The 16,944-nt window shown below is 43.2% G+C and overlaps 1 protein-coding gene across 7 annotated transcripts in view; it reads right to left on the bottom strand.

Moving 5' to 3' along the window:
* si:dkey-151g10.3 (serine/threonine-protein kinase WNK3) overlaps positions 1–16,944 on the bottom strand; it is a 35,941-nt gene that overhangs the window by 5,180 nt on the left and 13,817 nt on the right. For 2 of the 7 annotated variants that reach the window (XM_061056898.1, XM_061056893.1), the window contains exons 3-20: positions 13,476–13,648; positions 12,591–12,811; positions 11,946–12,103; positions 11,699–11,787; positions 11,372–11,591; positions 10,828–11,152; positions 10,578–10,696; positions 9,927–10,127; positions 6,192–9,479; positions 5,922–5,965; positions 5,216–5,351; positions 5,004–5,120; positions 4,807–4,908; positions 4,634–4,682; positions 4,379–4,531; positions 2,145–4,270; positions 1,735–1,981; positions 25–110 (exon numbers count right to left, since the gene is read on the bottom strand). In XM_061056898.1, coding sequence (XP_060912881.1) covers positions 25–110; positions 1,735–1,981; positions 2,145–4,270; positions 4,379–4,531; positions 4,634–4,682; positions 4,807–4,908; positions 5,004–5,120; positions 5,216–5,351; positions 5,922–5,965; positions 6,192–9,479; positions 9,927–10,127; positions 10,578–10,696; positions 10,828–11,152; positions 11,372–11,591; positions 11,699–11,787; positions 11,946–12,103; positions 12,591–12,811; positions 13,476–13,648 — 7,854 coding nt within the window. The remainder of the gene's footprint in view (positions 1–24; positions 111–1,734; positions 1,982–2,144; positions 4,271–4,378; positions 4,532–4,633; positions 4,683–4,806; positions 4,909–5,003; positions 5,121–5,215; positions 5,352–5,921; positions 5,966–6,191; positions 9,480–9,926; positions 10,128–10,577; positions 10,697–10,827; positions 11,153–11,371; positions 11,592–11,698; positions 11,788–11,945; positions 12,104–12,590; positions 12,812–13,475; positions 13,649–16,944) is intronic. The other 5 variants (XM_061056896.1, XM_061056897.1, XM_061056899.1 and 2 more) reach the window with 5 other exon arrangements.

Here is a 16,944-nt window from a genome sequence, read left to right as displayed (position 1 = left end):
AGGAATAATTACTATTATCCTGACCTGAAACCTTCCTCTATGTGACTGAGGTGGATTAATGGGTTGTGCCACTTTCTCCTCTCTTAGTGTCTGACTGCTGGAGCGTCCATCTAATAAAGAGATGGGGATGAATAACAAAAAGGGAAGACAAAGAACAGAGACAAGAACACATAGGTATAGGAACACATAAATAACATAGCGAACACACACAAATGCAACAGACATAGAAAAACCAACATGACAGAGACAAACATATAAGCACACAGATAGACAAGGGGCAAGAACATAAAGGCACAGTGTTAAAAAACCATCCACCAATGTCATACATCATCAATATTGTGACTTACATGGCTTGCGTGCAGGGTTTATGTACATATTTAAACGTGTTGAGTTTTGTGGCAGTCATTTTTCTACATGATAACAATAAACTGAATAATAAATGTCAATTTTTACAGATGTCAAAATGCATGCCTAACAGAATCATGTAATGGGCGTGTGGGAAGGGGTGGTAAACAACACAAATAGGTCATCAAATTAAAAAACAACATATTGTGAGATGGCAGTTCAATGTTAACAATTGTGTACCCCCACCCACCCACACATCCACTCTCTCATTCTCACTGACTCACCATATTCCCACTCATATACCAGACAACAAAGCTCAATAACACATTTGAGATCTGGGCTCAGATCCACAGTGATATTGATTGAAGTGTTTGATATATGAGAATACTACATTAGCAAAGTGTGTACATGGATAATCATTGTATTATATAAAGCAACACATAAACACACAGCCTCCTTCTACTTACAGGTAATGATCCATTATTAGTCATTCATGAAGAACACAAAATACATGCTCAAGCATGTGCACTTTTAAAAGAAATGTGTCTGCTTCTGCTACACATATAAAATCAAACACATGCAAGATGGCATGCCTACCCTTTTACAAAACACAACTGTGAATAAAGCTCAAATTATACACTGAAAACTGGTACTTAGTTCTCAGTCTAGATATTTTGTAAACAAATTTGTGAGAAAACGTAATCTTCATAAATGCATCTGCTGCAACCACATGTAGTAGTGTCTTATGAAGCAATGCTATACTGTTTGAGCTGACACAGGAATCCTATATGTATTCCAACACATAATATCAGTTCAGCAACTTAGCACCTATCTGTGTTATGAGTTGACGTGCATGGAGCTTTGCTGTCTATACTCGGCCAGCAGGTGGTGGTGAGGAGATGAGATGGTTGCTGCTGGCAGTGCTTGCAGACTTGGGGGAGAAAGGGGGAGGGAGGGGTGATATATGAAGGAATATGTCCTGGACAAAGGCACAGCCTCTTCCTACACTGTGCCAATCTTCCACCCTTCTCTACTGTTCACTGTTCTTGCCCACTGCGCGAGTACCCCATGCAAAAAGAAAGATTGCCAAGAAAATTAAATAAATCCAAAAGAAATGTACAAGAGGAAAGCAAAAATAATAATGTACAAGTGACAGCAACACTGACGTTAAATGGAGTCACATTACTATATACATAACAAGATTTATTAGCTGTAAACATGAACCTCTTTTAACATTAACAGGTATTAATCCCTGGTGGTTAGGAAGGTTATTTTACTATGTTAAAACTAGTACTAGGTATTAGATTTAGGTCCATGCCCCAACATCCCATTCTCTCTCTCTTTCGCTCTCTCTCTTGCGTGCTCGCCCGCTCCCTAAAAGGACGCTACCTTCTTGGACTCGGGGCTTCTTGAACAAGCTGGCGGAGTTGCGCAGTTTGCATGCCCAGTTTTTGAATTTGCGAGTCCAGGATTTCTTGCTAACAGGATTTCTGATACTAGGACATGTCAGGTTTAGGCCAAAATATCCACCTCCTGCATTGTGCTTCTGCTGTCCATGCTGGAGGGGTATCGGGTGCTGATTGTGGGGCCACGATGCGTCTCCGGTGGTACTGGTGTCAGAGTGTGGGGGTACAGCCTAGAACAGTTAAGAATATTAAGAGTGGCTGCATGGAGTTTAGATGTTCAAAAACTGAGAGGCACTCAAACATTCAAATTGAAAACTAGCACGGACTGACATAAAAAGAACCAATACAGTGAAATAAAGAATGCATTTTAAATCATCTGTTGTATTTACTCACAAGAATGGTTGGTTCTCCTGGTACGGGCGGGCGTTGTGGCCTAGTAGGCTCCTCCTGGTTTGGGGGCATAAGAGAGGTAGGAGGGGTGGACGAGGCAGAGGTGGAGGGGATAGAGGGGCCAGGCTGCTGCTCGACCGGACCAAGCTCCATTAAGTTGGGCAATTCTGAGGAAGCCTCCTCTCTTCCCCCATCCATCTCCGGGTCAGGGGAGGTGGAGGAAGAACGGGAAGTGGTGGAGGAGGTAGTGGAGGATGAGGAGTGAGGGGAGGTATCTGAGGAGGAGGAGGCAGGTGGAGGAAAAGACACGTGGTGAATGGAATGTTGCTCAGATGACTCGTCTCCTCCTGCTGATGTGGAGGCAGCTGCTGTAGGCCCTGAGGCAGCTCCCCCTGCCTGTGCTCCCCCGCTGCTGTACTCCTGATACAACAAGTTCCTTAGCTTTTCATCCAGAGTTTTTATACGGTTGTCTACAAAATCAATTTTGGGGGGTCCTTCACTGTCTGACTCAGCCACAGAGGAAGGCTGGGCAGGGGAGGGTGTCAATGTGTGGGAGAGAGACGGTAACGGGGCGTCAGTGGTGACCAGTTGGAGAGGCGGCAGAGAAGAGTCAGAAGAAGGATGACAGGTGGCAGTGTAGCTGCACGTGTCTTCAGTGACACTCGTCTCTCCTGTGGACACTTCTGACTCTGACATCTGTAAAGATGACTGCTTTTGCATTGGAAACTGCTGCTGTTTCTGAGGTGTGTCAGTGGCTTTAACCACCTCTTGTTGCTGCTCAAAGTTTTGCACCTGTTTCTGTGTCTGTATGTGTTGTTGTGCCAGCTCAGCAGGAATTTGAGCTTGTTGTTGAATATGCTGTTGTGGTAAAGGGCTAATATTAAGCTGTGCCTGTTGAAGAAACTGTTGACTAACTGACATGGGCAGAATTTGGATTTGATCTGACTGTAAAGCCACAGCAGCACTCATAATCAGCGGCTGTTGCTGCTGTATTTGCTGTTGTACCATTTGCTGTTGCTGTAAATGTATTGTCTGTTGTAGGTTTAACTGTTGCTGCTGATGGGGATCAATTTGGGCCTGCTGTTGTGGCACCACAACAGCTTGTGGTGCCATAACCTGCTGTTGCACCTGCTGTAATTGATGCTGTTGCAGCTGTTTATACTGAGCTGCTTGCTGTTGAGGGAGCTGTTGTTGGGCCTGCTGTAGAGACATTGGTGGCAGAAACTGCTGTAGAGGCACAGGATGTTGTAAGAACTCTGTATGACCTGGCAAAGGCAGCACCTGCACCTCAGTCAGCTGTTGTTGAGGTGGCATTTGTGTCTGCATTAGTTGCTGATGCTCTGACTGCTGGAGCAACGGTTGCAGTGCTTGTTCCTGTTGCACCTGAAGTTGTTCTTGGAACCCTTGCTGTTGTTGCACTGGTGTTGCCATTTGTATCTGCTGTACCTGTTGCTCAAATTGCAGTTGCTGTTGCACTGCTGGTAGCTTCTGCTGTAATGCAGGCTGTAGCCGTGGTTGTGATTGTAGCTGTGGTTGTGGTGGGGCCAGTTTGGCTACCTGGGTGAGAGTCTGCTGTTGCTCCAAACAAAGTTGGCTCAGCGCAGAGGAGGTCACCGTAGCAGCAGTAGGAGGGGAATTAACAGAGGTCCTAGACTGGTCCAGTGTAGGCACACATGGCCTTTGAGCAGTTTTCACTGCATCCCCCATACACTGACCAACAGTGGAGCAATTGTTGTTACCCGGTGTAGTGAAAGTATCTTGCAGAATGGTGTTGGTTGTAGGAGATACAACAGCAGGAGCAGTGGAAAAGGTGGGAAGGTTAACAGTAGCAGGTATTGCTATGGATGAGGGAGCACATGGAATTTTGTCAGCAGAGGCTGAGGTGAGAACTGGCCTTTCAAAACCAACTGAAGCAGTGACAGGGATAGATGCTTCAAGTGTGGATGCTGGTGCAGAGATGCTTTCGGAAGAAGCAGTGTTAGGAGCAGGGGCAGCGGTAACTGAGGGGGCCATGGAAGCAGGGGCTGAGACAGTTGAGACTGGAGGGGAGGTGGCTGAAAGAGTGGTGCAAGGGGGAGAGGCCATTCCTGTCAAAGACTCCAGGCTTTGCAATCCTTCACTTTCTACAGCTGCAGAAAGGAACACGCTGTTAGTCTCTGTTATATTGCCAAGTCAAATATGTTGTTAATGATATGTTAATAAGCTACAGCAGTGACATTGACTTTTGTGTGGTTCACCTTTCTCTGCTCTCGGAGATTGAAGTATCCTTGCCTCTGAAGTGGGTGGTGTTGTGGCTGCTCCCTGGCCAGATAGAGAGTCTCTATGTCTGATGGTCTGGTTGATAAAGAAGCGCCAGCGTCCCACTGGGGAGGAGTGGGGGACTACATCCACTAAAAATCGCAAACATATTTTATAAGTTTAGTAAGTTATAGACTAAACAGCATTTAATCACTCTGCAGTTTCACTTTTTAGAGAATATTTTAGTAACCCACTTGTTGAGCTAGTTGGAGTGCTCACATGCAGCTGGTCAGTTGATCCAGTCTGACAAAGAAATACAACAAAAATTGAGCTAATAATAAATACTGGTCATAATGATTATTTATCAAAAACAGAAATAGGCTAGAAGAGAGGGTGATGGATGGTAAAACTATGGAAATCAACATACCTGGGAATGCATTTGGAGGAGTTCATGAGCTTTCTTGACAATGGCCCTAAGCTGTTCCACAAATTTCTCTTTCTCTACATCAAGAACAAAGTCTTCCTCCACCTACACACAAAAAGCAACCAAACAACATTTATATTGACAAAGCATGATTACTTTTTAGTAACAAATGCAGGCTAAGGTGATACGAAGCAGTCAACCATGTAATCTGCTATGTCCTCAGGTGCATCCCCTTCGATGTCAAATTTAAATGTCACCATCTTGTTGCTATGGGTCTCTAACTGGCATTCCACCATGTTGTCCCCACTGCCGGACACCTTAAAGGACAAGACAGATAACAGTACTTTGAGTTTTTAAAACGCCAAAGAAGTGTTTAGCAGTATTAGTTGCTATTCATAGCCATTTCTTTCACCTGAAGCATGCTCAGTTGGAACTGATGTGCAACTTTATCAGGTCTTTGACAGGAAGCTCTTCTTTGAGTCTTCAATTTCTCTATCTTCCCATTGGCCAAGATCTGAAGAGATTCTTCGCCATTAGCAGGAACAGACCTGTTGGTGGTAAGGTGGTAGGATGGTTATTCACTCTATTTACCTGACTATTTCCATTGCTTGGTTTCCAGATTATCCGTGTTACTGTGCTTCATTACTCTGGACTGACCTGCAAACCTGCCTGCCTATTTCTTGTTATCCGTTTCTGTGAATACTTATCTACTCTTCCATGCCTGCAAGTCACTCAATTTAAAATACATTTCACAAGTCTGCAATCCTTTGCTTGGGTCCTACTTTCCTGACTCCTGGACCCCAGTCAGTCCCCCGATGAGGCTCAGCTTTGACTCTGACCACCAGTTGTTTGTACCATTTAAAGCACTATTCCAATTCTACAATTCCAAGTTGTCGGTATTGCCAATTCAATAAATAAAAAACACTTTTTGGGCCACTTTGTCCTTTTCAGTGCTTTTAATGTATTGAACTTGGACCAAGTAAGTCCAAATAAAAAATCGAAATGGACATGTTTTAGCATGACGCTAACTAAGTTAAGACTTTTAAAATCTACACTCTTGTTCCTTGTTTACAAGCATAGAGCTTACAAACTTTAGACATTGATGATATTAGACATACCCCAAAGAAGAATGATGTTCTGTACTTGATAAGTATGGACCATCCTGTAGAGTGACATGAACATAGACAAAAAGGTACATTTTTACATTTAATACCACAAAACTATCAAGAAATATAGTTGTGTTTTACAAGAAAAACGTGTTAGTTTCAATCAAAAAGTCACACAGTTGATTTCATAGTATTAGAAGCACTTTGAACAATCATTATGCCAATATGTTAGCAAAGTAAAACAAATAATTCTTAATTAAGCAATTTTAATGCTTATTGTACCTGAGCAATGCCCAGCAGGGAAAGGTCACAGTCTTGCAGCAAGCCTTGGGGAAGTTTGGGGGCATTAGAATCAAGCGTTTGTAGAGTAGTGACAGGTGGAGGGGAGGTGGGTACAAGGTCTGCCTGCCCTGGAAAGGTTGCCTTGGTTGCTGGAGGAGATAAAGGCAGCTCTGGCACAGGGGTAGCAGCAGGATAGTGGGATGGTAGGGATGGTAGGGTTGTTCGCGTACATGAGTTATGAGAAGGGCTAAGAGGCATCTGTTGCACAGTAAAGACAGCATTGGGTGGAACTGGCTGTTCTGCAAAGGGTATCTCAGTGTGCGTCTGAGTGTGAGAATGAGCCTGAACGAGTGTCTGTGTTTGGGAGTGTGCTTGGGCCTGACTGCTTGTTTGTGTGTGTGTGTGGGCTGGCAGGATCTGCTTGGCTTGGTGTTTTGGAGACAGAGGGGCACCTGCCGTAAGATGACTACTGAGGGGCAGAGTCTGTGAATGAGTCACAGCCACATTATAAGGGACTCTTGGTGCAGCAGGATGATTCAGCAGATTTGAGGCAGGTGAACACTGTTGGGGCATCTGACTCTTCTCCAACGGTATTACAGCCTGATTAGGAGAAAATGTTGGTTGGATTGGACTTTGTGTTGGCTGTGACAGCAACTGAGCATGTGGAGGAGGTGAAGCGAGTGGTTGCTGTACTTCAGAAAGCTTCTGTAGCGGTCTCTGGTATTGCCCAGTACACTGAGGCAAAGAAGGTTGGGAAATAGGCTGTATGACTGAAGAGTCAGGAGTGCTTATTAGAGGCTGCTGCTGAGCCTGAACAACTGAATGTGGTGTTGTTTGACCTGCAATAAAGGCGGGTACAGTCTGCTGCACAAGATGGGAAGTGCCAATACGGTTTGCAGGGTCAACTACAGAACTAAGATCATCTGTTGTTGTTCCAACACTTCCAGCTGGGCCAGAAGACAGGGTCATCCTCTGATACTGCAGTACTGGCTCCTGTTGCTGCTGTGGCTGCATGATACGAGTTATATCCTGTTGTATAGATGGGCCGGCTTGTTGGGCAAGCTGAGGAACACAATGAGGAGCTAAAATGGCAGTGGCAACCTGAGCATGCATCTGGATTGGGGGCTGGCCTTGATTTTGTTGTTGGCCCTTGAGCTGCATCGGCCCTGTCAATTTAGCATTTTGATGAACATGAGTCTCTTGATTGGTCTGAATAGAGGTTATTGTAGCTGGAGACTGGACAGCAGATTGGCTTTGTTGGCCAATCATTTGAATGTCCACCATTTGGCCTTGACCATGTGGTGTTGGGACCTGCCTTAGTGATGGGGGTAGAGACTGAGTCTGGACTGATGGTTGAGGAGCTACTTGGCTCTGTGTGGGAGTTACAGGTCCTTGATAACTTGCCTGTAAAGGAACATGCTGGGTCTGGTTGGCCTGTGTCTGTCCCTGGATCACTGTTGCTGGAGGAGTTACTTGGGCCTCAATCAAAGCCTGAGCTGCTGGAACATTGGTCTGGTCCTGGGGATGAGCCTCACCTCGTCCCTGCTGGGTAAAGACTTTAGCTTGAACAACACCACACATCTGGTCAGGGATCTGCGTAGTCCGAGGGGCCATGGAGGCCTGGGCTTGTGAGACAATTTGAGTTTGGTGCTGGAGCACCTGAGTACCTGGAGGTCCAACTGGGATTTGAGTTTCCAGAACAGAAGTGTGATGCTGCTGGGTGGGTGCTGCTTGCTGTTGGTGCTCCAGCACCTGCTGCGGTGTGAGCATGGTAGTAGAAGTAAACTGAGTGGCATTTAGCTGTGGGATACAAGTGCGCTGTATATCAGTTGGTTGCTCCTGTATCTGCTTCTCACTGTTATTTTTAATATCCTGAAGTTGCATGATTGCAGCTTGTTGCTGCTGATCTTGAATCTGTTGCTGTATCAGAGCCTGATGCTGCATTCTCTCTGCTTGTTGTTGTTGTAAGAGTACTTGTTGCTGATGCTGTTGTTCTAATTGTTGCTGCAAAAGAGCTTGCTGCTGCTGTTCTATCTGCTGCATGAGTTGCACCTGTTGCTGCTCTTGTTGCTGTTGCTGTAGCTGAGCTTTCTGTTGTAGCTGCTGCTTTTGTAAAATAGCTTGCTGTTGCAAATGTTGATGTAATAGTGCTTGTTGCTGTTGTTGTTCTAAATGTCGAAGTAGGGCTTGCTGATGTAGTTGTTGTTCTTGTTGCTGTTGACTCAGCTGGGGTTGCTGCTGCAGAACAGTTTGTTGCTGCTGGTGCCCACTTAGCTGTTGCTTCTCTGGTTCATTTTGTATTCCAGTTTGTTGATATAACTGGCTCTGCTGCTGTTGCTGTAAAGGAAGGTGTTGTTGATGCTGCTCTAACTGATGTTGTAAACAGGGTTGTTGTGACTGCTGTTGTTGTAGAAGACCTTGTTGTTGCTGATGTTGCTCTTGCTGTTTAATAAGTACCTGCTGTTGTTGATCCATCAATTGCTTGTGTAGAAGTACTTGCTGCTGTTCCAGTTGATGCTGCTGCAGTGTGGCCTGCTGCTGCTGAAGCAAAGCTTTTTGTTGCTGCTGATCAAGCTGTTGCTGGACATACGTCTGATGCTGCTCTGGCACTAAGGTTTCTTGTTGTTGCAGAGTTTGCTGTTGCTGAAGCTGTTGTTGCAGTCGTTGAGATTGTATTATGTTCGGCTCACAAGTATCCCCTGTTGGTTGCTGTTTGTAAGTCAGAGGTTGCTCCCCTGTTTGTGGTAATTGCAAAGCTTGCTGCTCCATACCTGTTTGTGTAGGTAAAACGTGCTGCTGAGGAAACGGCTGTTGTACGTAGGTCTGCTGCGGATGCTCATGCTGATGTTTCTGGACAGCTGCAGCTGAAGTGTTGTGTTGATGTTGATCTGTTGCTGGCTGAGTTGCCCTAACTTGTTGATGATCAAGCAGTGTGCCCTGGGCGTCCATTTGCTGTTGTGGTTGTTGCTGAAGGGTGGAGGTATGGGGATCCATCCCTATCTGTTGTTGTGTGACAATAGTCTGCTGAGGGATCATGACAGGCTGTGTTTGCTGGGGTGCTGCCTGGGGAATGATGTCAGTGAGCTGCATGGGCGTGACAGGGGGTTGGGTCTGCTGAGCGAGGGGCACAACAGACCCTACTAGTCCAGCGGGATCACCCACTGACATGGATGTAGTGAGGACATTAAAAGGAACTTGTGGGGAAACAGGGGGCATGTATGTATGTGATGGGGCCAATGAGCTGTGGGGAGTGGCTGTTTGAAATGCATCTGATGGGAATGTTTGTGACTGCATGTTCATAATGACAGAAAGATGATTGGTGATGAATGGATAGAGGATGATAATGACAGAAAGATGATTGGATAGAGAATGAAAAGAAAGCAGTAGAAAAATCAGGTAAGAATAAGCTTTGGCAAATCAGTTATAAACACATTAAGTTTTATACAGCAGGGTGTCCCACAGGGTTTAATAGCAGGGGTGGGCTGCATCACCAAAATACAGTTTATTTAATAAAAGAGGCTTGTTGACCACCATCTCTGCTTAAAACTTCCCTGGGGGAAACCCTGAACAGCAAACAGGTAGATTCAATCTCAAAGGTTAATTATGATAATTTGGTGTTGGATAAAAAGTTGTTTGAAGAAAGAGAATCCAAACTATGACCGTAGTGGGAGCAGCTTTAAATTGATTATCAATCATGTTGAATGGTGTAGATAATAGTATGTTCACTCTTTTCACCTGGTAGTATTGTTGTGGGACACTCTGAGATACCTGTGGAACCATGGTAACAGGCTGAAGAAATGTCTGACCAACAGGTCCCCCTCCACTGTGACCTATGGACATGCTGGATATGCTAACTCTCTGGCCAATAGGCACACTGGAGACACTTCCACTCTCACCAATTGGATGCATATGAGGATGAACCAATGCACCAGTGCTCTGTAGTGTAAGAAAATGGGTAACAAACAGTGCAGTTTAGGAAGGCAGGTGTTTAAAATGATGAGTAATTGATCTGTTTGGTGTTATTCATGAATAATAGGGGTGAGACTTGCAGGGTCACAAGCAATTCTGTGATAAATGTTATACTGTAGGACAATCATATAAGGATACATCACAATATCTGATTAACTGAAGAATACAAAATGCCCATTAATAGGTAAAATGCAGGATGTATTTGCAGAAATTTAGTGTTAGTCTCACCTCTTATCAGGATTCATATTTTCTAACCGCTGGACATTATCACGCTATATACTTCCTCTTACAATTCTGTCCAATTTACCCTTATTCATGTCATAATTGCCACCTTGATCTGATATTCGTAACACATGATTCAGGCTAACGGTATTTTGCCCAGTGCATGAATTAAGTTAAAATAATGCATTGACGTACAGATGCTGTAGGGGGCAGAGTTATCTGGGAGTGTGCATATGCTTCTCCTTGCTGAGCGTACGCCTGGCTCTGTCCACTTGCATAAGATTCACAGCTGGCAGACCCAATGCTCTCGCCTGCTGAGTGATTGACAAATAACAAAATTATGAATGTTAAATCACATTGTTCACTAGACCTTTATTATTTGTGTATCCTTCCACCATGTTAATTATAAAGCAATGATGGTCTAATACCTAAGTTGCATGCTTACCTGGAAGACTAAGTGCTGCCCCGCTGAAAATGTGTTGCTGCCTGACATGCTGGTCTACTTCAGGCAGCTCCTCACCTTCCTGCCCTCCTCCTCCTCCACCTCCTGTTTGTCCAGCCGTCACTGGCCCCAGTGAGGACACACAGGAAGGATGAGAGAAGGTGTAGGAGGGGAGAGTGGAGTCTCTTCTTTCTTCATAGCCCTGCTGCTGCTGCTGGAGGAGCTGCTGCTGCCGTCGCTCCCGTGACTTTTTGATCAGATTAACTCTGTCCCGGATGGATTTTCCCACCACCTTGGCATCACTCTCATGAAAGAATCCTGACTTTACCTTAGAGACAGAGAGAGCAAGAAAGAGCACTGCCAATGAGTAGAGGTAGGTTAAAGTAAATCTAGGTCAGAAGGAGGTACCATGAAAAAGCTGATAAATGAGCAGAAGAATTTCCCTAACCTGATTTATCTTCAAGTTTTCAGAACCTTTCCCTATCCCATATCCAGAAGCCATAAACCCTGCTTTGTACTGGTTATGTGTAAATTGTCTCTGTCTCACCATCTCTAGAGCCACTTCCTCAGCACTGTCATTCTCTAGGTCATAGCTGAACTCGATAGCCTCGTTGTCTTTGTGCTTCCCCTTCAACTTCTTCGGCTCTTCAACCCAAATCCGCAGAGCCAGGCAGTCCTGTGTGCCTGTGTCCTCCTCTGCCAGTTCCACCCGGACCCCTGTGTCCTCTCCGAAGAATGCATGGTTCAGGAGGTCTCGGATGGAGAGTCTGTCAAAGGAAGGGCAACACAAGGAACAGGTATGTATGGCTTACTGAAAAGGAATTCTGCGTGTCACAGTGCAGTTTATCCCTTAAAGACAGTAAAACCTGCCTACCTCTGGCTCTTGTTCTGACGAATGCAACCTTCGATGATCTCTTTGATCTCTGGGTCATTAACTTTATCAAAGCTGGCTGGCTTTATCCCCTGCAGAGAAGAAAGCAAGTGTGTTAGATTTGAGGATTTCTTTCATACAATTGTTGAAGTTATTTACAGCGTGCAGTCTAATAGTTAGGATCACACTACTTTAAAAATTAGGGCTGCATACATTACATTTCCTTTGTTATGCAGTCAAGGGGACTTACACTTGTGACTTTGCGATAGATCTGAGCCGCATTTTGGCACTCTGAGTAGGGGTACTCTGATGTTGCCATCTCCAGCATGCACATCCCAAATGCGTAAACGTCCACAGACTCATCATAGTGCTCTTCATACATCTCTGGAGCCATGAACTCTGGGGTTCCTGTTTGGACCACATGGAGGATTAAAGTCAATAAAAAGCAGAATCAAAGTCCCAAATGGTCCGACACCTCTATCAGTATTTAAAATCTGTATTTAATATCACAGAGAAATTCACAAAGAAGATCCAAACATCACGTACTTACATTACTTGTAAAACTTACATTTTATGTTGTTTCTTCCAGTAATATGTTCTTGCTTCCTGGGTTAAACTTAACTGAGCTAAATGGTACTCAGTGCACAGCTTAAGTTGGCTTACAGAGCCAACATCCTCATAAGAGGTCTATGTTTACATTAAGTGCTGTCCACATGGATTTGAGTGTGACTCTACAAATTATAATCTTTACTCCTAGGCACCAGAGGCTCTTAAAAGCTTAAAAGTGCTGATGCAAAACGAGAGTATATTCATAGGCCCTTTCACAGTTTGCTAATGTAGGTACTAGATTCCTGGCATTATTCTCCAAAGCAGTTGGTCTAATTATTGAGCCTACCTATGACACTCTTGGCAAAGGAGGTCCTCATAAGAGTTGCCAGCCCTAGGTCACCTATCTTCACTGAGCCTGTGGGGCCTGTTATGAAGATGTTGTCACATTTGAGGTCCCGGTGGACTATCGGAGGAGTCCTGGTATGAAGGAAGTGAAGGCCCTTCAGAATTTGACGACACCAGCTCCTCAGGACTTTGGGTTTCATCACCTTGAAGCGTTTCAGGTAACTGTGCAGACAGAGCAAAAGCCTGATTATGTAATGAAACTCATAGTTCAATTGTTATTAACCACTAATAGACAGGTAGATTAAATCCACTATAGCTAAAACAACATTGTAAATAGATTTCAATTTCAATGTATAATGAGTAAATTGATAACTTTCAATATGATGTTGTTAATAATGACATTACAGTGATTAGATTCAAATGCTTCCAAATAAAGATTTGTATGTATTGGTTATAAGTGTTTATTTTTTCAAAGCATGTTAAGTGTTACACTTACTCACACAAATAGGAAATCAATCTCCCACCAGTACTTCATAATGAAGCTTAGAGTTATTTAATCTTGTAGTTTAGGGGAAGATTGAGCAGCTCTACTAAATATTTACTGAACTATGAAACCATGTGTTCATCGGGAAACAATGAAGACAGGTCCACAACTACTGGTTTGCAATGTTGCCTAAATGTACTGTAGATATTTGCACTTCAGTTAGAGAAAACATCTTTACATTTCTGCATTACTTTACCTTACTTACCAAGAAATACAGTGTTGTATATTAAGTCAATCCAGACTAACTTTCTAAAAGATTTATTTTAATACAAATGGAAAAACACCATGGAGCTGTGTCTGAGTGATCACAGTAAATAATTGTTAGGAGAAGGTTGTGCTTACGTTTTAAGTGTTCCTGAAGTCATGAGCTCAGTGACTAGTACGATGCACTTCTTGCCGCGGAGCACAGACTCCCAAGAATCATAGAAGCGGACGATGTTAGGGTGTTGTAACCCCTTCAGCATCTCAGCCTCCTCCTTGAAGCGTTGTTGCTCCGCCTTGGTCAGTTTGCGGTCCTGAGGAGAGAAATGCACACAAGGTAAATGGTAAGGCACTGCTAACACTTTTCTCACTTATAGATCTAAATAGCCTTTCCCATACACATAATACTATCAGACACTATTCAATTAAGGTCCACGAATTGTGCACGAGTACTGCACTGCAATTCTGCTCATAATTTTTCTGTCACCGCACAGCCACCAATGAGTTCATTAACACCTGCTGCCACTAGATGGTACTAGCAATACAGACATGCAGCACTGCTGAGACAACACCCAAGCCTTAGATTCATAAAACACATTTAACTGCAACTGCCTCATATCTTCAGTATAGCAGACCAAGTGGATGCAGCAGAAATCTACTTCAAAGGCACAGACAGCATGTCAAAGGAACAGAGGTAACAATCAGAAAGAATAACACTGTGTTAAACATTGTTACACAGGTTTTTTATAAGAGCTAATACCCATGTATGCTGTGCAGTAAATATGTTCTGTTGTACAGTTAAAAAAATGAATTTCTTGTATTATTTGTGTATTTTTATGTATTCTTAAGGTAAATCAGTTTTCTTGAATATTGTGTAGCGTATTCAGCCAAGACATCTCCATTTGTTTTATTCTATGAATATCAAGTCACAGGGAAATTGCATCAATGATGAATTTAGAATGTTTTAAGAATGCACGGACATCACTTGATGTCACTTAAAGGTAGAAATAGAAGACCAAAAGAAGTCATTGCCTATGGCAATATTAAATCATTCATGTCAAAGCAAGTGGTAAGAGATGCCAGAAACTGTGTGTTTCACTTAATAATAGAGTCCATAGGCAGCCAGTGCCTGTCACAAACTATAAATAGAAGTCTTCATAACACTGACTTTCCCACAGATCGATTCCATTGATGTTGAGCTCAACACAAAGCTTGCCAAAGAAGATGTTTGGATAAATAAACATTGTCTATGCCTCCCCTATGAGTCTGTCTCTCATCTTTACACTTCACTCTCTGAGTCTAAACTGGTTCAGTGTCCTTTTCTGGAAGTACTGGTACAGGCAATCTCTCCAACCCTCCTCTCTCAACGGGAATGTAGTATTATCAACAAAAGGCTGCTCCTCTTTGCTCTATTAAGGCTAACAATAAGTTGCCCATCCTAGATCTACCCTCATGCTCTCATTCCTGTGATACCAACCACAACAGATTTTAAGATACATGCATGTCAATGCACCTGCGTGAGTGTGTGGAGGTGTGTCTTATCATCTTAATGATGACTGTCGGTACAGAAATATCTAAATGCGTCTTCTCTCTGGATTTATTTTTTAATTGATGTTGGCTCAGTTTTAGTGCGTCTGTTCTCCTCACTCAGAGCTTTACTCTGCCTCACTGTCTGGAACAGTTTGGGACAGGCTGTGTCTCTGTCTGCTGCCTCCTCAGCGTCTATTGTATCTCCCTCTGAGTGTGGCATCAGACAGCCTTAGGGTGGGCAAAGTTCAGATAGAGTTCAGTTCGGCAGATTCTGTCTAGATGGACTCACAAAAAAACCCCTACCCTATCCATTTGCATAGCACTCATTACAGGCCCACACAGATCCATTTCACACAAACAGAGGCACAACAAAAACATGACGATACACGCTCTTCAAGTATGTAACAGTCCTCTTTTCATTGCCAAGACTGCGTAACACACCCAAACACTGCTGTCAAGTCATCATACTGAACTATGTAATAAAAAGGGACATACCTGTCTCTTCGCCAATAGATAAATGGGAATAGGGAAATGAAAGAAAAACATAAAATGCAGAGAAGGTGCTGTTCATGAGAGCATGACAAAGCCTGATGGTCTTTCTTCCTCTAAATTAACCTGACAGTTTTTTGTTTCTCCATTTCTGCAACCCTACACAGACAAATACCCATGGTGTTTAGACACATACCTTAGTTAAAAAAAGACACAAAATTTGCTGAAAAGATATAGATTATATTATAAAAATGAATGCCAATCATATATTTACATATACTACTTGGTTATTATTTTGTACATAAAAGTGAAATGACAGCCAGCAATTATATTCCGACCAAAATAATAAAACAGAGATGAAGTTGGTTGTCTAACTTGCCCATACTGCACTTGGCTACTTCCTGCTCAGACAGGCAGCTTTTATTAAATGTTAATATCCATTGTCCACTTGTGTGTGTCAATTGAGTCACATCAAAGACAACGTCCAATTAACATGTCATTTTTTCTGACTGTATTGAACAAGAACACCAGAAAAAATCAATGCGGTCCGGGAAATGAATGATGCTCACTTGTTTGAATCTGTTGATTTTATCTCTATGGCACCTTTTGAGACTGTATTTAAGTGCTCTGTTGTAATATATTGAACTATAGTGATTTTTTTTTTAGTTCTATTTTGGCTAGGGTTGGTGAACAAACTCTGGACAAACTTTAAAAAAACATTTTGATCCAGTCTAAGCAAATATTTAACACAGGTAGTTTCAAAATATAATTTATTCCTTTATATCAATTGCAGAGAAACTGTAATCATATACACAAACCATTGGTGTTCATGCTATTTTTTCCAGACATAAAAATACTCAGGTCATATAATGTGCAGTCACGTTTCACCTCCCTGCCATGGCCTTAGTCCTATAACTTGGTAAACAGAGTAAGACCTAAGACCTGGTTGTTCACCATGAGTTCTTTTTTGGATCAGACATCTGGTGGAGCAGAAGGTCAAGCAGCAGCTTAAGTAGCCTCATAAAACAGGAAATTGACAGGATATGTTTGGTAGATAGTAAATGGTCAATGGACTTGAGCTTCAATAGCGTTTTTCTAGTCTTTTGATTAGTCAAAGTGCTTTTTATGATAGAAGGCTGGGGTCATGAGCCTCAAAGCACATGCGCCATAAAACATCTACTTTGGCAAACACTGAGTATCAGATATCAGATGCCCTGCATGACATGTGAGGGACTGGATTCCCTTCTCGTCTGAAAGAGGAGTGTGTCTCAGATACAGTGGGATCAACACTGCAGTAGAAAACAGAAAGGTGCGTCTTATTCTTACTGTAGGTATTATTTATAAGGGTGTGTGTGTAGAGTACAGGACTCTGAAAGCATGTCAGTGTTTGAAAATCTGGGGTGGCGGGTGGCTAGGATTAGATTAGTGTAAGCTATAACAGATCAGACTAACAAGATAGATTTCTGGTAAAGGGCTGGCCCTCACGCTGGATTAGAACCCCAGGCCAGTAGGCCAAGTTCACTATAAAGACCTCTAGCCAATGCACTGCACAAGCCATGTTTTTCAAGATGACAGCAGTTAGCAAGATGTC

This window comes from Labrus mixtus, chromosome 15, assembly GCF_963584025.1.
Source record: "Labrus mixtus chromosome 15, fLabMix1.1, whole genome shotgun sequence".
Lineage (NCBI taxonomy): Eukaryota > Metazoa > Chordata > Actinopteri > Labriformes > Labridae > Labrus > Labrus mixtus.
Note: the sequence above shows the minus strand (reverse complement) of the source record. Positions and strands in the feature narration are given on the sequence as shown.